At 36.2% G+C, this 27,720-nt stretch overlaps 1 protein-coding gene across 2 annotated transcripts in view; it reads left to right on the forward strand.

Moving 5' to 3' along the window:
* CLINT1 (clathrin interactor 1) overlaps window positions 1–21,323 on the forward strand; it is a 62,476-nt gene extending 41,153 nt beyond the window's left edge. The window contains exons 7-12 of one of the 2 annotated variants that reach the window (XM_014842720.3): window positions 2,168–2,414; window positions 4,476–4,545; window positions 11,854–11,928; window positions 16,305–16,597; window positions 18,417–18,621; window positions 19,605–21,323. In XM_014842720.3, the coding sequence (XP_014698206.1) occupies window positions 2,168–2,414; window positions 4,476–4,545; window positions 11,854–11,928; window positions 16,305–16,597; window positions 18,417–18,621; window positions 19,605–19,951 (1,237 nt within the window). In that variant the 3' untranslated portion in view covers window positions 19,952–21,323. The remainder of the gene's footprint in view (window positions 1–2,167; window positions 2,415–4,475; window positions 4,546–11,853; window positions 11,929–16,304; window positions 16,598–18,416; window positions 18,622–19,604) is intronic. The other variant, XM_014842721.3, reaches the window with a different exon arrangement.
* Window positions 21,324–27,720: the final 6,397 nt, after the last annotated feature.

Consider the following 27,720-nt stretch of genomic DNA (forward strand, 5'->3'; position numbering starts at 1 on the left):
TTTAAGGGTCATTACAAAGAAGTAAAAATACAATTTTGAAACTATTCAGGCTCTGAAATATTTGTGTAGTATCTTCTCAGTCTGTTTCCCTGTTTATTAAGTCCCTGAAACTCCTGTCTTTTTAAAGACTATTTCTGGAATGTGATCTTTGAAGAGCCAGAATTTATTTTTAGGACTTTGAATACATCTATTTTACAACTACATTTCTAGCACTTTTATACTGAAAGAGTATTTATATGGTAATAATAAGTACTAAACTTTGGGAAACAATACCTACTTCAAATATTCTTTGCTATTTTTCCCTTTTTAATGTTCTTATGGCCTGTGTGTTTGTTTTTTATTTGATTTAGAAAACATAGTGGCCATATATTCTGTTGCTATTTCCTAAAGAAGTGTAGGAATCAGGTAGGTAGGCTGGTTAGAGATCTAACTATGTACATTCTTGTGTTGTTACTTCCTCTCCTTTACCCGTCCACCCTCAATTTTTTCCCCCTTGCTTTGCCTTCCTATTCTTTTCTTTTTTTTTTTCCTCTTTCTCCTTTGATTTTTTTTTTGTATGTTGCCTCCAAGACAGGATCTGCTAGAGTTCCTAATCTTTGATATACAGTATTTATATAGAGCATTTAGGTTTAAAGAGTGAAAATATAGTGTGTCTTATTTATTGTAACTAAAGGGGACACCAGGGACTTTATATCTTGGAATATTTGTGAGAGAAGAGTAGATTTTTAGACCAAGTTGCATGTCACCTCTCAGGCATGTTACCAGAATTTCAGACTTACTAGTTCATTGTTAGATTCAGGAATTTTTGAGCATTAATCAAATATGAAGCTTCCACTTCATTGTGTGCTAGTCAGTTTTATATTCTTAACTTGTAAAGAAATTACCTTGCACTGAAATCAAAGTAGACATCAGAAAGGTAAGAAATTTCAGTTTTACTGATAGGACTGATGGTGGGAATCTTTAGGTCATTTGTTGCTGAGAAATTACTCAGTGACAAGGGTTTTTGAATACTTAATCAGAACTTGTAGATTTCCTAAAATGCTTATCTATAAAAATACATTTAACCCCTTTGTTCTGTGTGAGAAGTCGTTCTTCTTGATCCTTGGATTTTACTTGTTCCAGATTGTTTTATATTTAAGTAGAAATTGCTTTAGATTAGTCTCAGTTAAATTGTATCAGTAATAATAGTCATAGTTTTCAGAAGAATGTTAAGTGTCTTATTTTCAGAATATTTATAAATTAAACCACCTACTCTAAAATTAAGTAATATAGGTAATGGAACATATTTCAGGTAATTTTTCTCTCTGTCCTACTTGCACCAGAAAAAAACCGAATGCTGACTGTGCTTGCAATTTTTAATTCGTGGTGTATAAAAACCCCAACTTTTTACTCATTACGTATTTTTTTCTTTTCCACTATTAGAAAAGAAAAAGAAAAAAGCATTTTTTGAATGTGCCTGAAAAGGTGTTCTTTCACAATTTAAATATATTTGTTTTATGTAAAGCAGTTTTCATAATTATATAAAAGTTTGATCTTCTGCTACTATGGTAAGACAGAGCACAATCATAAAGTGTATTACCTCATATTTTTTTGTAGTTACTGATGAGAGTTTAATCATTTGAATTCAGATAGGATAGTATTTAAAAGGTGTTCATTGAAATTATAATTTTTTTTATTATGTATTTGCATTAGTATATGAGAGTCAGGGGCAGAATTATGTTATATAAATGGAACTCGAGTTGTTTGCACACAATCCGTTTCAATAAAATGGTCATCAAATGTAGATATTTGAGTTTCCAGGGTCTCATCAGTTGATTATGATGTGATGATAATCTTGCTATTTTATTTTTTAATTAAGCTTTAAATCTATAATAAGCATTTGAATTATTTCAGACATTTTTTATTTGTCCACATTTATGTAAATATTTTTTTATAGTAGTGTTTTAGACTTACCTAGAGAATTTGGTGAGTTCCCACTTCCCCTCCCCAGCACACAGATATCATTATTCAGATAGCTTAAGTAACATTCTGTTGATCCCTGTCAAATAGTCAAAGTATGGAACTTTGGAGTTACCACATTTGAAATTCTTTAGCTCAAATCACTGAGGGCTCCATTTTAAAATAATCCCTGGTCTTATTATTTTGCTTCATTTTTAATATCTTTTAGCGACAGTGATGAAGAAAAGAAAGCGAGAAGAGGCAGATCTCCCAAAGGTGAATTCAAAGATGAGGAGGAGACTGTGACGACAAAGCATATCCATATCACACAGGCCACAGAGACCACCACAACCAGACACAAACGCACAGCAAATCCTTCCAAAACCATTGATCTTGGAGCAGCAGCACATTACACAGGGGAGAAAACAAGTCCAGATCAGAATGCTTCAACTCATACACCTCAGGCTTCAGTTAAGGTGGGAATGGCAGAAGTTTACACATTATACATGGCTTTACTCTTATAAATTACTTTAGAATTAGTGCGTTAGTAGGCTTGGGTGTTTCTAGGCAATCATATTAATTATAGATCATCTGGCATGTATTTCTCAGAGTCATTAATAATAAGAAATCTCTTTGGGGGAAGAAACCTGTCCAATTGCTGAATGATTATCTATGCACTTTTGTAAAAGTAAAGATGACACTCTTGGTTCATTTGGGAAAGGTTGTGAATCAGAGTGTAGTGCACCTGTTTCCTTCTAGATACCACCGCTGGTTACCAAGCACAAGATTCAGTAAGGAAAACATGGGAGTATTTGAAAATTCTAAGAAATGACAAAAGAGGACCAAGTAGACGTACAGGGGAAATGGTCTCATTTAATATAGAGATGGTGCCTGTAAAGGGAGACTTATGTGGTCACTACTGATCAGTAGCAGCACTGCCTCTTAGACCTTCTTCATTTGTTTTTTATTCACCACAGAAATGAAATCCACCTACTAGATACCTGGCCGCAAGCTAATCTTTGGACAGAAATCTGCCAAAGAGGGATATTTGCCCCAAAAGACTAAATTCTTTTTGTCACTCCCTCCTCACTAGTGTTTAACCAACTCGTATCTTTGCATTGGAAGTAGCTAAAAGCTAGGGAAAATATTATTCTATTGTATCCTTCAAATTGTAGGTGACTAAAAATAAAGTTAGTCCTACTCGGTGGCAAGAACAAGTACTCTGTCAGCTTTTGCCAAATAACTTTTGTACTGGTGTGTAATTTCACCCATATTGTGATCTTTTTAGTTTTGATGAAAACCTCAAAATTGTAACTCAACTTTAGTCGTAGTGAAAGAGGAGAAATGCCTCTGTTATTTCTCTGTGGTCTGAGTTTTCCTCTGCTGTAGATACAGTTGGCTTGCTGATGGCTATACAGGATCTGGTCATAATTATAAAACCCAAATACATAATGGCTGTTATGTGGAGAACTCATTTAAGGTTGCATGAGGAAAATATTCAAAGTGTGTAATTTTTTTAACGATAAATTGAGACTTTTGTATCTTAAAGGATTTTAAGTATCAGCTTATAGTACAGCCTGAACATATGTCACTCTGCCATGAATATTTTCTATTTGTAGTGTAAGCTTTTTGATTTTGTTTTTCACTACAAAAAAAGTCTGGATGGCTGAAGTCTTGAAAAGTTACTCAGTTGCTTTGGATCTCTTTCAATCTCAAGGCCTTTTTTGAACCACGATATAGTAGTTTAATCTTCAAAGTTCAAATTAACATGCCTAGGAACTTACAGTGTTTCCCTGTTTGCCTAGCAATTCTGTTCCAATTTAGCATGTATATATTGAACATACAGGATATATGCATCAGGGTGCTTACGACTATGAAGAAGAGAAAAATTATATTAGAACGCCAGCGTCACACTTCAGTTTAGGAACTAAATATGAAACAATTAGATGTCAAGATAGATCAGAAACAGAACTATACTGACTTGTGTGGTATACAAACAGTGAATGTTGCTAAAGTTCACAGAATCATAGAACGTCAGAGCTGGATAGATCTTGGCCTCTAATCCAGTGGTTCTCAGATTTTGTTATGAGTTGAAATTATCGAAGGAACTTTGTAAGACGGTAGCAGCCAAGATCCCACCCTGGGCAGTGAAGGCTCAGTATGTTGTAATAAGGCTGGGGCATATGTATTTTTTAATGCTTCTCAGATGATTTTGATACATAGTATTAAGATTTAAGTGGGATCTGAAAGGTGTGTTTTCCAGAGTGAAATGCAGTAAGAAAAGAAGTTAGGGAAAAGAGTATGGATGTTAGGGACTGTTACAGTGCTGGGAATAGAAGTACTTAAAAATACTTTACCTCTCCATAAGGATTCAATCAAGGTCATTTCTTTTTTTTTTTAGAAGATGACAACTACCCTTACTTAAGATAATCACAGGTATTTGTGCATAAGTTGGGGATTAGAGATGAGTAGAGCAGATTTAGAAAAAATAGTGGAAATTTGTTTTCTAAGCCTATTAGTTCTGTGTGTGTTTTCAGACTTCAGTGCCTAGCAGCAAGTCATCTGGTGACCTTGTTGATCTGTTTGATGGTACTAGCCAGTCAACAGGTAAGCTTCCACAGGCTTTTTCTTTTTAGTAACCTTCATTTCAGAGTAATTTTATTTAAATGCCAAATAAAAGATGGAATGAAAAATGATTTTTTTTTTGCATTGGATTTATTTTTAGTATGAAATAATGAGCCTTGAGCATTATTTAGGGGGAATTGTTTAATTGCCTAAAGTAAAGAAAAAGAGTGCTTAAATATTTGACTGATAATTCAGTAATCTCTCTCTCCTTAATTTCTTTAGCCCTAAGTGTTTGGGCTCCTTTGCTTTCTTTACAAGCAGAATGTACTGCTCTGCCCATTTTACTTTCTTTCCCTAAATCTTAATTCTGTCTCTCAACATCAGCCATACCTAGAGTTCATTTAAACTTTTCATTCATTTATTCAACAGACATTTGTTGAACCAGACACTGGTCTGGTTCTTGAGGTATAATGCTTAATACAACAGAGTTCTTGCCCTCAGGGGAAGGTCAAGTGGAGGAAGTAAGCATTAATCAAAGAGCCACAAATAGTTACCTACTTACAAACATGCAGAGTGCTTTGGAGGAAAGGGTCATTCTGTGAAAGTGTGTAACTACCTACCTGACTAAGAGGGCTGCAGTATAAAAATATCCATTTACCAAGATTTCCTCATAGATAGGATTAATGATTTTTTCAATTTGATTTCCAGTATGTGCTAGATTTTATTTGAGTAACTCCCTATAAACTATTTTCAAGAAAATTGATATTTTAGGTTGTGTTTGATGATGGAGTTTTAATAAACTCCTGTGCTGCAAATCAAAACAGCTTAAGAAATACAACTTCTATTTAAAGACAGTCTTTCCCAACCTCTTTAAAGTTCATTTCACATTAAAATGTAGATGGCAAGATTGGCATATAAGTGATGTGCAAAATAAATCTGTTGTTCCTAGTATTTTAAAACCAAATTGTTTTAAAATTTACATCAGTGTTGAAGTGGAAGTGGATGTTGGAAATGACTTTTCATTGATAGTTTAGTGTATGTAATTAATCTAGTCTCCTGTTAGTTTCTTCTCCTTGCCTTCTCTCATAAAATTCTTGAACTGGGAGTGAACTTCATAGGGCATATAGTTCAGCCTAGTTTCTGAGATTCTTCGAGTCACTTTCCCCCTTTTCTGTAACTATAATGATCCCTAAAATTATTCTTTAAACTTTATTGAACTGTCATGCCCAAGGTTACAAACAACTGCATTAGTTGTTTAACAATTTGTGTGCTGTCTTTTTATATGTTTAAGATTTTAACTGTGATTTTAACTGGTAGTTAGCATGTAGTCATATAATACAGACATTGTGACACAGAATAACACCTATTTTGGACTTCCTGGCATGAAATGTTAAAGAGCCCCTTTCATGCATCTGTGGCAAGTTTTAATGGAGCAATCAGGGAAGAATTAACTAGGAAGGTCAGATGAGTGGATGTAACTTTTATCCTCAGTGATATCAAGATTGCTTTGAACAGAAAGAATTATTAAATATCAACATGCTTCCTTTGCTTGGCAAGAAACCTTTGAGTGGTTTTTCTTCTCCAGTGCGAACAGTAGATTGACTAATTAAATAGAACTAGCAGTTAATACTAATACAGTAATTGAGACAAAGTCTGAATGAGATCTAGAAGGTTTCTTGCCTTAAAGTTTATTTTATATTAATATTCTCTAAAAAACAACTGAATGTGGATTGGCATCAGAATTATTTTTTAAAGTTATCTCCTATTTGAAGCAGTATGTTTAAACAGTTTGTGCATAGCCCCTCCAATCAGTACATAAATTTCATTACGCCAAATCTCTAAATGTTTTAGTAATATATTTTCAATTGAATTCGGCAGTGGGAAAAAAATTAGATATTAAATCTTTAGCACCTACACGTGAGAAAGTCTAAGAATGTAGCATATTAGCATTGCTATTTGGTATGCCATTTGGGTGTCATTTACCAGATGTGCCTATATTTATAGTACTGCCGTGCAGGTAATATGGACGTGAACTGTAAACCTAAGCAGATATGGCATCTGTAACACTCACCAGATAAATATCTCCTCTGAGAAAATGCTCAGATTTTCTTTTTTATATGTGTTATTACCTCCTTCTTGTTAGCATCTGCAAAAGCATCTTCAGATCATTGTAGAATATCTACCAAGTTTAAAAATACACATGTGAAACCTATTCATGAAGATTTACTTGAGACTGTCTTGATAAATGTCCCACTATGGTGATGTTCTTTTAAAATCTGTCCTCAAATGGTGGCTTTTGCATATAGTATATTTCTAAGTAAACATTAAAAAAAATGAGTAATAAAGCCAATTAGAAATAGAATGCCAAAAACCATTCCATTTTATTTTTTAATATACCTTACCTCTGTAAAAGCCCACGTTGTCTCCCTTGTCCCTTTGTAATTGAGGAAGTTAGGTCTCGATTAACGTACTGTTACCTAAGTTATTTTTCTAGTATAGTAAGTGAGATTGAAGAGAAAAATATACCTATACCACAGTCAGTACAAATAGAAAGATGTTACATGATTTGCAATGTTCTGAATTCTCTTTCCTTTTTAAGTTAAAAAAAGTTAAAAGATTAAGGTATATCAAATCCAAAATTTTCATTGTGTTTACATTTGAACCTGTTGCCTTGTACCCAGTAATCACTAAAATTAGTTGAGGATATTTACATGAATATGAACCCACCATTTTACATCCTCAGTACAGCAGCTCATGTATTACAATTTCCCTGGAACATGTCTTGTTTGAACCAAGTTTCCAAAAAGTAAAATTTTTTAACATACTCTCCTTTTCACTAATTAAAAGTAATGCATGCTCATTTTAGAAATTTGATGGGAAACAAGTGATTCACCATGACTTAGATACGTAGTTTAATTATTAATTATTTTGGTGAATACTCTTTTTTAAAAATATGTTTTCTGTATACTCAGTATGTTTATTTAAGCATTTATTATGGAACAGATCTTTTTCAGGCTTCCAGACAAGGATTTTTTTTTTGTAAACTACTTTTCACCCAAGATTTCGTGACCATTTCCTTATGATAGTTGGTCGTCTTTTACAGACCTTTTAGTTGCTTTATAATTTTAACATTTTATGGATATGCTATAATTTATTTAACCAATCAATCTCTTATTTTTTTGGACATTAGGTTTTGTGGGGTTTTTTCCGAATTTTTTTTATTATTAAGTAGTAAAATAACATCTTTCAAAATCTTCCACTTTGGTTAAGGAGAAAATAGTATTTCATTTTATTTTGCGTTTGTTTGATAACTGAGTTTGAATACTTTCCATGTTTTTATAGGCCAGTTGTAACTTGTCTATTCATGTCCTATGTCCATTTTTGTAACTGGAGGAGTTCATCCTTATTTTTAAAAATCTTCTTATATGTATAAATTTTTGTCATATATTTACAATTTTTTTGCATTTTATCATTTCTTTTAATTTTATATATATTACAATTCTTCATGCAAACGTTTGTTTTTTTGTAACGTAATCTAGATTAACTTCTTTGTTGAAGAAAATTTCCGTTTGTAGTTTAAGCATTGTCAAGTTTAGCTGTATTTTTCCTGTTCACAGTATTGCTTTAGAAAATACATGTTCCCAGCTGGTGATTGTAAATAACCTTCTTGCTGCCCTGGAAAGGCAGATGGAAATGGTTCATTTATAATGACAGCTCTCATGTGGGAATCTTGAAGGATAGCTCTGCAATTTAGCAGTCTTCCACATGCAGCAATTTTGGGTAGACTTTTGTTTAAATTCCTTTAGATAGAAGTTAACTGGGAAAATGCTTAAGTATAGAAAATTTCTGTTGAATTTAAGGCCTTGGTATGAATAACATCATGCATATAGGTATGGATAGTTCCTCCTAGAAGGGAGAAACTTTTCCTAAGTGAAGTAAAGAGATTTTTAATTTTTAAGATAGTTTTTAAAGTTGAAGATCGCATTGTGTAAAACACAAGTAGAAGCATAATCTGTGGCAATTCAAAAGATTAAAGTTAAATCATTTTCAAGGAAAGGTGGCTTCTATTTGTAAAATACCTATGTATGTTTCCATTCTTTTCTCCCAGTGTTCTTCAGTTAGTCACATTGTAATCACACTCCCTATAGTATAGATGGAGAGGAATAATATTTGCTATCGATAAGTTAGGAACATAGTTTAATTTCAGTTTAGTTGTTAGAACATAGTTTAATTTCAGTTTAGTTGTTAGAAGATAGAGCAGTGGAATAACCAAAGTAGGTAATTATCTGAAATATTAAATTCAGGATATGACAAAAATAAAATATCTTACCCAGTTTGAAGTTGAAATCTACCGTATTCAGTGCTTTTATCTGCAGCCTGAATTTTCTTTGTAGCCCAGACTGAATAAGATTTGAAAATCCCTGACTTGTTTGGCATAATAAATTACATATTGATGTTTATTCACTGCTTGGGTAAAGCAAATTAAAATAATCTTCAATTTTCAAATCCCTTAATGTTATAGTAAATGATTAACTATCATTCTGTTACCTAACAGTATACTTTGATCAATATTTTTAACATGAAGGAACATTACAGAAGACAAATTTATGAATATTAAGCAGCAACTGTTTGCAACATTCATGTCTCTGCTAGTTTTTATTAATATATGTACTTGTTTATAAAGTTTAAAAATGTAGCTCATTGATCTTTTGTGCACCTCGTCACATTTTATCATGTGTCTATCTTTAAAGAAGAGAAAAACGAATGCCTGATACTATCCTTTGGATAAAGCAGAAGTGGACATGGGAGCTGTAGTGTTGGCAGGAGTGGAGAACCTTGGCCTTGGTGGGAGTTAGTTAATGATAAATGAGGATATATGGGAATATGTGCATCTGTAATGAGGTGAAGGAATGAGGAATTAGTTATATCTGCTGATAGTTGACTACAGTAATGTGCATTAAAACGAAATACCAGGTACACATGTATCAGAAACTGATTTGTTCCTTTTATTACTGCTGGCCATTTATTAAGAAGGGGAGATGGTTCTAGTTTAATTAACCCAGTTGAGTGTGGCAGATGGGGCAGAATGTCTTGCAGCGATAAGACAATTCAGAAATGGCACCAGATGTTGGAAGCTGTCCCTGGTGGTGTTTGAGTGCAGCCCAGATGTTCCAGTCCCACCTGGCTAGTTTCTAAGCACTGCAGGCTAAGCAGCTGTGATGTAACCTATATAATGTTCGCATAATGCTAAAAGCACCATAATTGAACTGCTGCTCTAAACTTCTAAGGTTGTGACTCTTAGGTGAAATCTTTAAAGGCAAACAAAAATAAGGACAACTATTTAAGGTTTTAGATCTTTTGGCTGTTGGCAGTTTCATTGATAGCTGAATTGGAGAGAAATAGAATATTGAAATTTAATATATTAGTGTTCAAATTGTAGACAAAAGTAAATATTCTTACCCATATAGAGATGTGCTGTTATGCAGATTGATTTGAAGCCTTACGATTTGGATCTCACCCCCTTTAAAAATACCAGTCTAGAAGCAGCAAAACTGTTATTTTTTTCGGGTATTAAAAATACCAGTATTTGCTTGTTCATGGAGTATAGAATAGAAAAATTAATCCATCAAAATCATTGCATTCATTTTTATTCCTATAACTATTAAAGCTGATTTTGTACAAATCAACTTGAAGCTTTTCCCCAATTTTTTTTTGGTGGGGGGGCGGTTTGTGAGGAATATTTGCCCTAAGCTAACATCCATTGCCAATCCTCTTTTTTTTCATTGAGGAAGAATTAGCTCTGAGCTAACATCTGCACCAGTCTTCCTCTCCTTTATATGTGGGATGCCCCCACAGCATGGCTGATGAGTGGAGTGGGTACATACCTGGGATCTGAACCTGTGAACCCAGGCCGCCAAAGCAGAGCATGCAGAACCTTAATCACTCAGCCACGGGGCTGGCCCCTTTCCCTGTTTTTATTTTTTAAAGATTGGCACCTGAGCTAACAACTGGTAGCTTCTTTTTTTTTTTTTCCTGCTTTTTCTCCCCAAATCCCCCCAGTACATAGTTGTATATTTTTTTTTAGTTGTGGGTCCTTCTAGTTGTGGCATGTGGGACACCGCTTCAGCATGGCCTGACCACTGGTGCCATGTCCGCGCCCAGGATCCGAACCAGCGAAACCCTGGGCCACCAAAGCAGAGCGCACAAACTTAACCACTCAGCCATGGGACCAGACCCTCCTAACTTTTTACTTTAAAAAAATTTCAAACCTACAGAAAATTTGCCACATTTTTTTTTATTTCTCTCTCTAGTTCTTTTTTGACATTGTTTGTTTATTGTACACCATTTGAGAGAAAATTGCAAACATCATGACATTTTGCTCCTAAAGTATACTTCAGCATATATCTGCTTACAACAAGGTTATCTCTCCTTTACAACAATAAAATTATCATACTTGGGAAATTTAACGTTAAAACAGTATTGTTGTCTAAAATACAGACCATATTCAAATTTCCGAATTGGAATGTGTCTCAATTATGCTATTTCAGGATAGCACTTTACAGAAAATCTGGAGTCCAATCAAGCATCATGCATTTCATTTACTTGTGTCATTTCTTTAGGCTCCTTTAATCTACAGCAGTCCCAGTCTTTTGTCTCTTAAAAAGATGTTGACAGTTTTCTGGAGAGTCTTGAGAATTGTTTTGCTGAATGTCCCTCTGATTTGTATTTGTATTTGTCTGATTCATTCCTCGTGATTAGATTCAGCTTAAATGTTTTTGGAAGGAATTTCTACATGGGTGATGATCTCTTCTTCAGTCTTTGACATTAGAAGGTCCATGAATACTATTTTGTCCAATTATTAGTGGCATTAAGTTTGATCAGGTGTTTAAGGTGGTATCCATCCGATTTCTCCATTGTAAAAGTAGTTTCATCCCCTTGTATTTAATAAGTCATCTGTGGGGTGATGTTTTAAGAATATGTGACTGTCTTATTCCCCAGCAACATTTTACCCAGGTTTTAGCATCCATTAAAGATTCTGATAAAGAGCATAGTTGGCTGGATAAACTGCATGCCTATCTTATGTTCGTGAAGTGCTTGTGAGGGATACCTTTAACCACAGTTGTAGTGTCAGTATCTTACTAGATATAGAACTGAGGAATGTAAGAGAGTCTGTGGTAGCTTCAAGGGGACATGGTGACATGAAAACCTAGGTCAACAAACTGGCTTTTATGGTGGGTCTGGGGCTGCTATTATTGGGGTTAAATGTGGTGTTAAAATGACTTCCTGAAATTGCTATCAATTATTCTGTGGTTCTGACAGTTTAACTTTTTCCTCGTACTTAATTTCTAGGAGGATCAGCTGATTTATTTGGAGGATTTGCTGACTTTAGTTCAGCTGCTGCATCAAGCAGTTTCCCTTCCCAAGGTATGATACAGTCTGGTGGGCCAGAACTCTAGGGGCAGTGAAAAGATTGTCAACACAAGCAACCCCCTCTCCCCCCAGATTACTTCTTTTTGGTGTTTTTCTCCTTGTAGTATTTATAATTCCTAAGGTGTTTTATTGAGCCAGTGCCTTAAGTGTGCCAAATGAATAAATTTGGTTGCAAACTACTCAGGTAGACCTAAATAAAATTGCCCTTATTCATAAGTGACTCTCAGCCTTTTTTTTGTTGGGGGGGACAATGTGAATAAATATAAATAATCTTATTTTAGCAGTAAGATTATTATGGTTTATGTTTAGCTTACATGATTTTTATGAATGAAATTCAAGAACATTCAGATTGGGCAGAGTATCTTACTAAAATTTATTTCTTTGTAATTTAGGTGTCTCAAGAGCATTTCCATGAAAAATAACTGAACTTCATTTTGACACATCCTAAACAGTGAGCAGTTGAACCTCAGGCAAAACTTCCTCATCCATGTTAGACTAGAAATTTGAAAATGCCCTAGACTCATTGTAGTGATCATTTTGCAGTATGTACAAATATCAAATCATTATGTTGTACACCTGAAACTAATATAACATTGTATGTCAATTATACCTCAACTAAAAAAAGGACCCAAAAAAAGCCTACCCCCAAGCAGAATACAGGCTTAAGTATCAAGGATTGATAAGAAAGACTTGTCTTTTTTCTCTCTCTGTTTTTTAATATTTTTATCTTATTACCTCTGCCATATACTATAGTAGCTGTTTAACTTTGGGAAAGCCTCTGAGCCTCCAACTTTCTAAAATAGGGAGTCATGCTACTTGGCATGGTTCTTTATAAAGATAATGTCCATAGAAGCGTGTAGAAAAGGGCCTAAGTTAGTAAGTTAGTTATTTTGTCTTTTTTTTTTTTTTAAGGTTGTAAAGTGTCTGGCTGTAGTATTTTTTCTGTAAAATCTCATCAGTCTGAAGCTTGAGAGATAATACTAAAAGTTTAACTACAAAAATCTTGGAGCCAGGGGCTGGCCCTGTGGCTGAGTGGTTACAAGTTCCGCATACTCCACTTTGGCAGCCCAGGTTAGGGCCTTCGGATCCCAGGCATGGACCTACTCCACTCATCAGGCATGCTGTGGCGGTGTCCCATGTACAAAACAGAAAAAGACTGGCACAGATGTTAGCTCAGGGCTAGTCTTCAAGCAAAAGAAAAAAAGAAGATTGGCAACAGATGTTAGCTCAGGGTGAATCTCCTCAACAAAAAACAAAAACAAAATGTTGGGGCCAGCCGAGTGGCATAGTGGTTGAGTTTGCATACTGTGCTTCAGTGGTCCCGGGTTCGCGGGTTCAGATCCTGGGCATGGACCTACACACTGCTCATCAAGCCATGCTGTGGGGGTGTCTCACATACAAAAAAATAGAGGAAGATTGGACCAGGTGTTAGCTCAGTGACAATCTTCTTCAACCAAAAAGAGGAAGATTGGCAACAGATGTTAGCTCAGGGTGAATCTTCCTCAACAAAAAACAAAAACAAAATGTTGGGACCAGCCCAGTGGCATAGTGGTTGAGTTTGCATACTGTGCTTCAGTGGTCCCGGGTTCGTGGGTTCAGATCCTGGGCATGGACCTACACACTGCTCATCAAGCCATGCTGTGGGGGTGTCTCACATACAAAAAAATAGAGGAAGATTGGACCAGGTGTTAGCTCAGCGACAATCTTCTTCAACCAAAAAGAGGAAGATTGGCAACAGATGTTAGCTCAGAGCCAATCTTCCTCACCAAAAGGAAAAAAACAAAACTTCAACATGAGGTGAGGCAGGAAGGAAAGAGGTGATTTAACTGAATTAGTCTTAATATTTATTTCAAATAGAGTTATCTATTGCTGTTACATTAATTGGATTAAAGTTTATATTTAGTAATGTCTGGTTTAGGATTTAGGAAGAAAGATGCATAGTTTTTAGTGTGATTTAGGGTTATTTTGACAGCCTACTTTTGTAAATTCCAAGTATTTTCCAGAAACCAGAATTGTGGAGTAATTAACTGCTTCATTTTAGAAGTGTGGTTATGCCTTGTAAGGGTTAATACCTTACTTAAGGCAAAGCAAAGTGGAAGATAAACATTGCCCTAATTTTACAGACTGCCCATATAATTCTCAAAGTTTTTATGTATATAAAGTTGCCTACTATGCAAATAATTTGAATATGTTAATATTGCTAAGTGATACATCTCTTTATCTGTATGCATGTGATTAATATAACCTGATCACCATTACACAAGGGACTGAAACTGTTGCAGCAATGATTAATCATTTCTGAACAATATATGCCCCACTAGAAATCTCTTCCTCCCATGATTAATCATCTCAGATAAAGTTTTCAGATGGGGCAACACGTTTTTGCCCCAGTTTCCATTCTTATTCTGTTGTATATAGATCAAGCAAATAGAAAATCAGTATAAAGTTTACCTTTATCCATCAGTCTTGCTTAAATTAGTTTAAATTGTTTAATATATAGAACTAATTGTGAAATTCTTAATTCAGTCTCTCTTGTAAAGAAGATCAAAGACAAGTTTTAGTAAAACCCTGAGGTAATGAATATCAGCCCAGTTCTTGTATTAAATTGCTAGTAGAGCTTGGGTTTTCTAAGCAAATTATTTTCTCTTTAGAGGGTGCTTACATTTTAGTATGGTAATAGAAGAATATAATTTTAAAGACTTAATGTTATTGTTCTTTTGATGTTTAGCATAATGAGACAGTATTGCAGTGGTTGGTTACCTTTTAGGCTAGACAAAATGTCTTTCCAACTTGTAAGTGAACATGGAGTGCAAAGAGATGGTGTTAATTAACTTGGAAATACATGCTACTCACTTTCAGGTGACAGTTTATATGTAGTTCTTTCTTCACCTTTGCTTTTTCAACTTTCATTAATTCATGTTTACCTATTTGTCCCTTTCTTAAAGAAAGGTTTAGAATTATATCTAGCCTAGTTAAAAAAACTTTTTAGATACCACTTGCCTTTATATTTATTGTGTTCCAAATAGTTAATATTATGTATGCAGAATTGACAGAAGCTTGACTTACACTATTACTTAGCATACCTAGAAGAGAGAGAGTGCAGTGCCGTCTCTCTCCCCTGTCTTTTCACAGTTAATCCAGAGTAACAATAGCAAACAGTAAGTGCTACTTACTATGTATTAGTTAATCTTCACAATTTAGGTTTTTTTAAAAGGTGCAGCACTTGGGGCCGGCCCAGTGGCATACTGGGTAAGTTCGCATGCTCCGCTTCAGTGGCCCAGGGTTCTCCTGTTCGGATCCTGGGTGCGGACCTACACACTGCTCATCAAGCCATGTTGTGGTGGTGTCCCACATACAAAAATGGAGGAAGATTGGCACAGATGTTAGCTCAGCAGCAATCTTCCTCACACACACACGCACAAAAAAAGTGCAGCACAGAGAGGGTTAAGTAGCTTGTCACACAGCTAGTAAGGTACAAAAGTTATGCTTTTAAATATTATAGTCTATTAATTAACCTATTGTCAATTTTTTTATCATTGAATCCATTAAACTTGTTATAATTATACTTCAAAGGGTAGTGATAGAGTTTTATTTATTTATTTATTTTTATATTAGCATGAGTTCCCCTCTTAAGACTATACCCCACTTTTTATTTAAGTAAATAAATTGAACAGTCCCATTTGAAGCAGCAGTGTACTAAGGTTATATTGTGGCTATCTGTAGCCCTTGTGTTAGCGGAAGCATGGCCAAATGGGTGAGAACTTCTTACAGAAATTTACTAATCCTGCTCTTAATTTTATTGAATTTTTTCTCCATGCTTTTCTGTTTTGTTTTTTTATAAATTTAATCTCATGAATTTGGGGGGTTATTTACATGAAGTGGTATAAATCATAGTTTGATTTCTCTTTGAACCTTTCCAAATAATGAATGAACGAAATTAGTTGAATGCTCTGATTTTACTGTCTCCTCGCATGAAGATTCTGAATCTCCCAGCACAAAGTTCAACCAGTTTAGAATTTTCTTCTTGCTTTTTGGGGTCTCTGGCTAGTTCATATTTGTTTAGCTGGAAGCGTATTTGGTATGCAAACTTGGATTGAAGGGAAATTTTGATTGTAATTTCTCTGTGTCACCTAAGACCTGGCAAGAGATGGATTTTACTTTATATGTGGGAGTTTTATGTTTTCCTTTGCCTACTTTTTAACACTCATGGAATATTCCTGAGAAAGAATAATGTCCAGATGGAGATGGTATCTTCAGATGTTAATCTGGATGGACATAGATCAGCTCTAATTTGTTTCAGTTCATAGATTGTTATAGTTGTTCTGTGCGTTTCAGAAAGTTTCTTACCCTTATCGTGCTTTCTTTCTCAGTAACAGCAACAAGTGGGAATGGAGACTTTGGTGACTGGAGTGCCTTTAACCAAGCCCAGTCGGGCCCTGTTGCCGCCAGTGGTGAACTCTTCGGCACTGCCTCACAGCCAGCTGTAGAACTCGTCAGTGGCTCGCAACCAGCTTTAGGCCCACCTCCAGCTGCCTCAAATTCTTCAGACCTATTTGATCTTATGGGCTCGTCCCAGGCAACCATGACATCTTCCCAGAGTATGAATTTCTCTATGATGAGCTCTAATACAGTAGGGCTGGGTTTGCCCATGTCAAGATCACAGGTAAGTTGTCTGCCTCCCTTGGAAATTGTGGTTCCTAACCTTGGAGGTGCTCTAACTGATCTAATAGTAGATTACCGTAAAACAGAAAAATAAGCAAGTGATACACAGGTTGCTTTTGCTCGTTGTGTTTACCTTACCCTCTTGCCCCTGGCATAGTCATTTGGGTTCTGCAGGACACGGCCTTCTCACCCATCTTATAGTCCATGCAAAGGCAAGCATAGTGGCTTGCACAGAGGCAATTGCTGAAAATTTGTTGACTTAATAAATTTGTATTTAATAGTTAAAAAAAATTTTTTAGAAAGAAAGAATAGAGATATTGCTTCACCCATGGTCAGCATTCACTCAGTAAAATCTCTGGTCATATCCTTTAAAATGTGTCACTTAATTGGTTGCAAACAATCATTGCTAATATAGGAAGTCATTCTCTAAAATGATGAATATTCTTCCCTATTCTGGGCCTGCTCTATTACATAGTTTATATAGGCTCTTCACTCTCATTTTCATAAATAAAAACAACTAAATGAGAGCTTTTTAATTCACTTTTTTATAGTTAAATCTATGTCACCTAATATTAGCTTAGAATTGGAACAGAAAAAGTGCAGGGTTAGAATATATGTCTGAGTTGTATCAGGAACTTACTATTTTTGATTCGAGCTGTTCAGGATATTTCTTTATGATGCTAATTGCTTATTTTAATGTGTAGCTTCTGCTCTTTGAGGTGTTAGGATGAAGGAAGAGAAGAAAGAAGCAGAAAGGTGACGGCTCTATATAACAGAAATTAGACCTAACATTAAGAAAATGGGCATGGAAACTACACTAATACCATTAAATTGAACCGTTCACCACTGAACAATCCCAAGCCAGTTTGAGTTTCCTAAACATAAAGCTAATCTACTTATTTGCAACCTTAATTACAACTGTGTTGTGATTCTTTGCATTGGTACATTTTAATTCTTCTTTCTATTCCTAGTCTTTTCCCTTTTTCTGTCCTTTCACAGTTACCCTTAGTAACTACCAGACACCTCTGCTTCTTTCTCCTGAATTTCTCATTTCTCCTGAATTGGTCCACATATATTGAGTTCCACTAGTGTTGCGTGCTTTAGGCAGTAGAAATATACACAGAGCAGGGAAATGTCAGTCAGGATAGATGAAATATAATTTTCTGTTTCGATGGTTTTGCTTTTTGTTTGTTTGAGAAAGATAAGCCCTGAGCTAACATCTGCTGCCGTCCTCCTCTTTTTTGCTGAGGAAGACTGGCCCTGAGCTAACATCCGTGTACATCTTCCTCTACTTTATATGTGGGACTCCTGCCACAGCATGGCTTGCTGAACGGTGCCAGGTCCGCACCCGGGATCCGAACCAGCGAACCCCAGGCCCCCAAAGCAGAACGTGCGCACTTAACTACTGCACCACTGAGCCGGCTCCAGTTTTGCTTTTTATAGCATGAGAAATTATATCCTGAATTCCATTTTGGAAGAATAAATTTCCACTTGTGTATTTCCTTGAAGCTGTGCTAACCTTTAGTTGGTAGTTGTTCTGGGATAGTGGCTTCTAGACTTTGGGTGACGGGAGGATAATTGTTAGTGTAAATATGTTGGTTTTTCCCACACCAAGCATTATTTGGACTTCAGAGGAACATTTTTGGGAAGGTAGTGATTCAGGATATTGACAACCTTAGCATAGCATATTTCTGGTTCTTTTTGGTTTCAGGAGTTATAACAAAGTCTAGTATATATTTGGAGTTATTGTGATGAAATTGCCATTTGATAATCTTTATAGAGCAGATGCTTAATTTTTAGAGCATTTTTCTATTTTCCAGCCTTTGCAAAATGTTAGCACAGTGCTGCAGAAGCCTAATCCTCTCTATAATCAGAATACAGATATGGTCCAGAAGTCAGCCAGCAAAACCCTGCCCTCTACTTGGTCTGACCCCAGTGTAAACATCAGCCTAGACAACTTACTACCTGGTATGCAGCCTTCCAAACCCCAGCAACCATCGCTCAATACAATGATTCAACAACAGAGTAAGTTACCACAAGACATCCCTTTCCTTTGTGTACTTAGAACGTTTTGCCCTGATACCAGGACTACTTCAAACCGTGAAGGTAAAATACATAACACCACTGTGTGCAGGCCAACTGTGTGTTCACTTGAGAGTTTTTCATGGAACACTTGATATCCCTCCTGGCACATTGAATTTCTTTGTATTCTTGGCATGATAACATTTATTTTATTGTGTTGAGTTTTGGGGGCTTGATCACTAAAATGAAAATGTGTTGTAGAAAATTTTTTTAAATACTGGTAAATATATATGACAAGGAAACAGAAATCATCTGAACTCCATAATCCAGGGATAATCACTCTTAGTTCATATTTCTTTCCATCTTTTCTAACTATATTTTTAATGTTAAGATAATTCTTTCTGTATTGTTTTGTTTCTTGAAGTTCTCATTCAACATTATCATTTTTCCTGTGTTGAATATTCTTAAGAAAAAAATTCAGATCTTTGTTGTTATCCATCATATCAGTGTACAGTTCCTCTATTGTCAGTTGTTAAAAATTGTTTCCAGCTTTTTGCTATTAGAAATAACTCCATGATTTTGTGTAAATCTTTGTACTTGTGATTTTTTTCCTTAATATAATGTTCTAAAAATAGAGCAAGTCAAAGGATGTAAACTTTTTTAAGGCTTTTGATACACAATAGCTCTTGACAACTTGTTAGGTCAGATTCAACAATAGATTTTGTAAGAGTGATTTTAAAGTGCTCATGTTTTCCCCCAGCCCACTCTTCACTCTTTCTACATCTTTGAAAAACCAGAGCTAACAGGCACTGAATATTTCTCGAAAGTAAACAGTGTGAGTTAATTGACTTCTCTTGTAAAATCACTATAAAAGAATTTTATTGGGGCTTGTAAGTATTGATGGTCAGGAAGATTGTGTTATTTTTCTGCTCTATGAATTTAAAAATTCATTGTGGTAAAGTTCTTTGTCTCTTTTCTTCTGGTAGATATGCAACAGCCTATGAATGTGATGACCCAAAGTTTTGGAGCCGTGAACCTCAGTTCTCCATCAAACATGCTTCCTGTCCGGCCCCAAACTAACCCTATGATGGGAGGACCCATGCCTATGAGCATGCCCAATGTGATGACTGGCACCATGGGGATGGCCCCTCTTGGAAATACTCCAATGATGAACCAGAGCATGATGGGCATGAACATGAACATAGGGATGTCACCTGCTGGGATGGGCCTGACGGGCACAATGGGAATGGGCATGCCCAATTTAGCCATGACTTCTGGAACTGTGCAACCCAAGCAAGATGCCTTTGCAAATTTCGCCAACTTTAGCAAATAAGAGATTGTAAAGGAGCAGATTGAATGAAGGATTTTTAGTGGTACAGATAGGTGATCTTGGGATGGAAATGCTAATCAACTCCCCTTTCTTTTATCAATTAATTACAATAAACCTACATAAAGAACCAAAAAGGCTGTTTTATAAAAGTGAAATATGTAGTATTTCAGACGGCCAGGCATGGGCGCTTCAGAGGAGGCAGTCAAAATCATTTTTCCCAGTGACAATAGACCACAGATGGGATAGTGAGACCTTCGAAAGCCTTTATAAATTGAAGAGCCCATTTTAACATCATAATTTGTGGGAAGACTGGAATAGGGCTGAATAAATGTGTTTGAATCTCTAATTTTATACTTTTCTTTTCCTGAGGAACTTGATTTTTCTGTCCCTGAATCTCCTTGTCATAATTGGGTCTGTTGCTTTTACTACCACTTTGAGTCCATATATGAAATCATTAAAGTTGGATGATCAGTTTTTTATAAAAAAATATATTTTTGTCCAAAAAAGGCATACATATGTGATTATGGCTAAATCAAAGGTAACTGGGCTGTATATACTTTTGCTAATGTTCCAGCAACACTGCTATTATACTATCCAAATTTTTATTGTAACAAAATCTCTTTAAGCAATTGGTGATAACTATGGGACTTTTTCCGTATCTTCTGCTATAATTGTCCTGTGCAGAACTAGGAAAAATATTTTTTCAGGACTGCTGTATGGTTTCCTTTAAAAGAAAAAAAAAACCCTCCAGTATTTTTGTTTGTTTTTGGCAGTCATTATTTACTTTGCAGTGATTAACTTGGCAAGGCTTCCTTCCGTGTTTATCCCTGTAGCCACCATTTCACAGGAACAGTCGAGAAAAATATTTATTTTTATTTTTTGATGTCTTTTCAAAAATTTGAAAAGGTAAAAATCCATTAAAACCTTACGTTAAATATAAATGTTAGAACTCAACGATGTTGGCTTTTAGATTTTATACATACTGTTTTGGTTTTGAGTGTATATAATATGGCATTAGCGATATGGTTCCAATAGAGAGGAGTTAAAAATATATTATTAAAGGAGACCTGTAGCAGTCAAAGATTTTATTGATTTAATGGCAAATAAAGGAAATTAATTAAAATGTTTTTGTTTTCCTGCTGTAATTCTGCATTAAGCTCACATGAAAATCATGATTCTAGAGTTTGGAATGCAAAATTAATTGTTTCACCCTCAAGCTGGGAATATTTTTTAAAGTAAATACTATAATATAGGTATCAAATTATTACCTCCCCACTTTGTGTTGAAATTTTTTTTATTAAATTGATAAAACTTTGTTTCCAGTGTATTCATAATGTTCTGTTATACATAACATTAAAATGTTCATTAAAATCAATGTTGATCTTCTTTTTCTTTCATTCTGTTAGATATTTGAGACCATTTGGGGAAAAAATAATTATAATTTGGGCAAAGTAATTTTTATAAATAATTTAAAATTATTTAATGACTTCGCTATTCTTCCTATCAGACTCTACTGTTAGGAATTAAAAATGAAGCAGCAAAGATATCCTGACCCGCTCCATTCTTGCTAATGTTCCATCTACAACATTTCTAATTAGGCAGAAATTCATGTACTTCAGCTAAGTGGTAATGAAAAGTGATTCATTTGCTGAATAAGAGATGAGAGCGTAATTAGCTGACTGCGGTTTTTAATCTTTCAACAATTCAGTGTGTTTAAATGAGTTTCAAAGAATAGGAGCTTTCAAGTGTTGTTACTTCACAGCAATCAAGCCAGGTTCTGGTGGCAGCATGGAGAGAATCTTCCATGATATTTAAAACTCCTAATCTTAAATGAATTTTTCCTTTAAATTGAGAACTATAGCGTCACCTTTCAAATATACATGGTTCTCAGAGGAAATAAATATTTTGTTTCTAAGCTTTTGTGTTTAAATTTTTTTCTAATATTAAGATTCATTTCTTAAAGCATTTTCTGCACTATGCCTTTTTCCTGTGTTCTGTCTCTGAGAACAGAAGGTAGTCCCCATCTCAGTTGTTATTGCACCTCAGCGTACAGTTTGCTATCTTACCAGAATTTTTTATTTCAGAGCCCACGAGGGAGGAAAAATAAGAAGTGCCTCATTGGGGGTCCATCCAATTTAATGATTTGTCTCTGAAAGGGTTACTAAGTGATACTTCAAAGAAAGGTTCGAATACCCCAAAATCATTTGGAGTTGTCAAGAAAATAGTTTAATAATCTGTTGGGCTCCCTTCTACCTCTTCTAAAACCCTTTCCCTTTTCAACAGCTTCTGTTGTCTGTTTCATTCTGCCTAATATTTTGGGTGGGGGAGTGGGAAATAGTTACCATTCTAGCAATTTATATATAATGAGTGAGTCTCCACTGGCGCTCCAGATTCATTGTTTTTCCTCTTGGAATTTTTTTTACTTCTGATCATTAGGAGCCATAAATGTACAGTGGTCTTGTATAGTACTTCGGATGTTTCCTTTTTTGTTTAAGATAAATTGCGCAAATGATAGCTATAATGCTCTTGGTTTGGGGATGGTAACTAATAAGTTGAGGCCGATAGTTACTTATATTTGGAGGGAAGGGTTAATACTTTTTCTTCTCAAGTACTTATGAAATACATTAGTAAAATAAAGCTAACTGTCCTAAGCGCAGAGCACACCTTATGGTAAATAGATTTCTGAAATAAATTGGCTTTGTATTTCCCCTCTCCTGGGAGACTGTTGCATTGTGGAAAGAGCGTGGACTTGGAACCTGACAGATGTAATCCCAGTTCAACCACTCACTATCTCTGTGGCACCTTGATCAATTCACCTGACTTCTCTGGGCCTGGTACACCTTTTTCTAAAATGAACTCAAAATCTGGAAGTGTTGGATAATTAAATGAAGTAGTCAGTGAGATCCACCAGCCCTGACATACATATGTTGTAAATGGTTCTCTGCCTCCCATTTTTATTACTATTTATGTAAAGTACTTGCCTATCAAGAACTTCCTATGTGCCAGTCACTGTGAGACACTTCACATGCCTGTTGTTTAGTCTACACAGCAAACCTGAAAGTTCATATTCCTATTTTATTCCTAAAAGCAGTATGTAGTTAAGAAAGCCTGAGAGACTCTAATGAGTGGATTTCTAATGGAAGATTTTCCTGTCTGCCTGAATTTAATTCCACTTTCTTTTTTTAACACACAAGGAAATTGTAAATGAACTGTTTTTTTAATGTACTGACTCACTTCTACTTAGCACATTAGTGCAGATGTGATGGAGAGAACTATGGAAGTGAGCTCTTGTCACACAAATAACCCTCAGAATGTTCTCAGCGTTTAGAAGCAGCAGAGATCTCAATTTTCTTTTGACTTCTTGCAGTTTTGTTGACTAACATCTTGCTGTTCTACTACCCAGGTATGCAATCAGATAGCAAGACTACAAAAAAGAACCATCCATGGAAGTGGGTTTTTTGTTTACTTTTAACTCATTATGACCTTAATTCTTGTGTGTCTTCCTTCTTTAATAATGGCAACCTTGCTAATGTGTTGTTCTTCACAGACACAGTAAGTAGCTCCTGGCAAGGCTTCACGCTGTACTTATGCTTTACCCCAATGGGTGGGCAGTCAGCACGCAGCCAATTCAGATGCTTGGCTGCCCACGGATTTTGGTGGGATTTCAAAGTCCTGATTGGCAAACGGGTTTCATTTGTTACTCTTTAAAATAGGTGTCATTACTTTAAATAACTGAGTTCTGGACTACGAAACCCTACATTTCTTTTCCTTTTGATTTTTCTTAACCGTATGTCTTACCCGTATGTCTTGCAGCTGTGTTCTTTACATGCTCCAAGCACACTCTTTCCCATTTTGTAACGAGATAAGAGAGAGTCAATACATGGAGCACTTTGGTCTCAGAACCCCCTTTATGCCCTTAACAATTACTGAGGACCCCAAAGAGCTTTTGTTTATGTGGATCATATCTATCAATACTTAAAGTATTCAGAATAAAAACTGAGAAACTTTAAAAATAGTAATTGGTGTTATAATAACAAACCTATTACCTGTGAAATTACAATTTTGTAGAAAACTGTATTTTCCAAAATAGAAATTTGTGATGAGTGGCATTGTTCTGTATTTTTGAAAATCTGTGTTACCTGGCTTAATAGAATACAGCTGGATTCCCTTACTTGCTTCTGCATTCAGTCTACTGTGCTATATTGTTTTGATGGAAGTACATGAAAAAAAATTGGACCTCGGGGATGTGTGGTTGGAAAGGGTGGAACCTTGCAGTTCCCCTGAATGAATCCCGGGGCTCCCCAGTGGTCCTCAGGCCACATCTGGGGAACTGCCGCTATCTATTGAGAATTAACGGATAAGATTACTTCCTAGTAACCATGTATCCATTCGCTTGATTTATTCTGCTTATAAGGTGATCTGCTTGAGTACAAAGAATGTCGTTTTGCCTTTCACTTTAGTCGCAAGCAAAATGCCTGTCACATCAATTTGCACTCTGGATACTAAATATTAAAAATTGGTGACTCCATAGCTTTTCTCAGTTTTCAAGATTATTTCTTCTGATATATGGTACATATTTACTAACTTTTATAATTATGAAGAAGTAGGTTTCTTACCCACATTGGGTATTTTAGAAAAGCTTAGACTGCGAGACTAGGTGTTGAGTGCTTGGTGAATTGACCCCTTTTGAACCTCATTTTCCGTCCTGTGAGAAGAGAGAGTAAAATGTGTCAGAACCGAGGGTCTCTGACCTGTTTGCAAGGGGTCCTGGCAACTTTGTGTCCTGTGTTCTCTGGCAAACGCTCCACAGACGGGTGTGGCTATAGAAATAGCTCATCCACGTTCATCAAGTTCCTTACGGATGGTAGATAGATTTGATCCCCAGATTTTCACTAACTGATCACCAAGGTCAGCCTTCAGTAAGTACGTTTGGCAGAGTTTTTATATCACGGAAAGAAGAATGAAATCCTAGGCAGAATTCTCTTTCATCTCAGAAGAGCTTCGTTTTGGAAACTAGTGTTTCTAGTAGGCGCAGAATCAACTTTTGTTAATGAATGAAGATGTGATCTTTTGTGCCTGGTAATTTACAAACCACTTTTGTTAAACTGTATTTCCTAAAATTCAGCTAAAATATTATTCCTAAATTTTTTTCATGATATTTCACTTCTCAATCACGAAAAATTAAATCAAGGAAAACAATAGCAAAACAGTCATGATCAAAATGCAGAAAGTCCAAACCCTCCCATCTAAGAAATGAGACTGCAACATGATAATGGAGCACTAAACCAGAGGACCACTACCCAAATTTTCTTCCGTGTGTTTATTCCTACTTAGGTGCCTACTGCCTGCACTACCTTGAGTTATGCGCTACGGTGACTCCAACAGAAACCTACCCATAAGATTTCTATGTGGATGTGTGTGCATGCGTAAGTGCTCTGAAGGAGATAATCAAGTTGCTGTTATACAAGACTAGAAGGAGAGGCCTAATTTAGACAGGGTAACTCAGAATGGCCTCTCTGAGAAGGGAGTTTTACATAGAGATCTGAGGAATGGTGAGAAGGAGCCAGCCATGTGAACTACAAACGGGAAGACTCTACGTGGAGAAAGAACCACCAGAAGTTCATTGGGTGTGGCTGGAGCTCAATGTAAAAGGAGTGGAATCAGGGAGACATGGTAGTAACTGATGTTTAGGGTGCTGAGAAAACTAATTGCTTCACTCTCCTCAAAAGTTCCTCTGAGGGGACTATGACCACCGGAGATGGTGTATTCTGAAGGTCCCATTCATTTTCATTGCCATGGTCGTCAACAGAGCTCACTTTGAAAAACTTGGCTTGGACTTTAAAAAAGTTGAGTGCAAAATTGTATGGCAATCATTTGCTATTTACTGTTGAACCTGAAATAGATTAGCAGTTCATTTATATGTGAAAGGTATGAATTTTTATATCTAAAGGGCCATTTATAAATACAAATTGAGTATTTCATACAGTGATGATGTAGATTTGCATATTAGGCAGAGTGGGTTCACACTCCTTTCCTCCCTGATCATCGCAATAGCTCTAAGCTAAGAAGGTAAGACAGTTACGATCCCCTTGTCCTATACTAGGAAACGGGCTCCAAGAGATCAAAGTGGCTCCTGAAGCCAGGTCTCCTGGGACAGGTCTTTGGAAACCAAATCCAGCTGCATTCCACTATCCCCTAATACTCCTCACTTAATATTTCAGACCTTGTAATTTGAAGATTGTACATGCCATCCAGATTAATTGCCAGCTTTTTCTTGCACACCCCTGATCTCTGACCACATTGTCCCAGATGCCATGTAATCCTCCACACATGGTAGGCAGCTAGTAAGTGGTTGTTAAATAATATGTTTTTTTAAGTAAGCTCTGAATGTTTATGAAATCTATTTGCATTTTCTAAAGGTCACCAGCAGGAGATGAGCCACAGAGCAAATAAAAACTGATCTTTTCTGAAGAGTGAAACCTTTTGTTTGTTTTGTAAAAATGGTGATATAATTTAGGCTAAGACATTAGCCAAATCTCAAAAGCAGAGAATTCCAGCAGGTTTGGAGTAGCGTAACACAAAGACTCCTCAAGGGATCAGAAGACGTGTTGAGAGCATGCCGCAGTAAAGGCGGATGGCCTTGGGTGGCTTGTTTAAGGAATCCATTTCAAAAAGCGCACTGCAATGTTTTTTAAAAAGACTGTGTCCCCTTGGCAATTTTTCATTTGCTCCTGTGCTTATTGCATTTGAGAAATAGAATAGAGTTGCCCAGCCATCAGATAAAAGTAGAAATGGAAGGAGGCCGGCCCAGTGGAGTAGTGGTTAAGTTCAGCTCTCTGCTTCAGTGGTCCAGGGTTCCCGGGTCCAGATCCCAGCATGGGCCTACACACTGCTCATCAAACCATTCTGTGGTGACGTCCCACATACAAAGGAGAGGAAGATTGGCACAGATGTTAGCTCAGGACCAATATTCCTCACATACACACACACAAAAAGTAGAAATGGAATTTCTAGATTTAAGGTGTTAAGGGAATACTTGAATTGACATCTTTAGAATAAAGCTTTAAAAGGGCATTTAGAAATACCTGGCAATTTGAAAACCCTAGCCTGATTGCCAATAGTTGAGCTATCTTATTCTTTTTTATTATTATATATATTTTATTTCATTTAAGATTGGCACCTGTGCTAACATCTGTAGCCAATATTTTTTTTTTTTTTTTGCTTCTTCCCAAAGCCCTCCAGTACATACTTGTATATTCTAGTTGTAGGTCCTTCTGGTTTTGCTGTGTGGGATGCTGCCTCAGCATGGCCTGATGAGCAGTGCCGTGTCCACACGCAAGATCTGAACCAGTGAAACCCTGGGCCGCCAAAGTGGAGCATATGAACCTAACCACTTGGCCACAGGGCCAGCCCCTGAGCTATCTTATTTTTGATAGTGAAAAAATAACTAACTTTTTTTTTTTTGAGGAAGATTAGCCCTGAGCCAACTACTGCCAATCCTCCTCCTCTTGCTGAGGAAGACTGGCCCCAAGCCAACATCCCTGCCCATCCTCCTCCACCGCATACATGGCATGCCTACCACAGTATGGCCCGCCAAGCAGTGCCAGGTCTGCATCCGGGATCTGAACCAGTGAACCCTGGGCTGCCGAGAAGTGGAACTTGCACACTTAACAGCTGTGCCACTGGGCCAGCCCCCCAAAATAACTAACTTTAATGGAAAATATAAAATGAAGTTTGAGGCATAAGTTACACAACCATTTTTCAAGTCATCT

The sequence above is a fragment of the Equus asinus genome, chromosome 9 (assembly GCF_041296235.1).
Source record: "Equus asinus isolate D_3611 breed Donkey chromosome 9, EquAss-T2T_v2, whole genome shotgun sequence".
Taxonomy (NCBI): domain Eukaryota; kingdom Metazoa; phylum Chordata; class Mammalia; order Perissodactyla; family Equidae; genus Equus; species Equus asinus.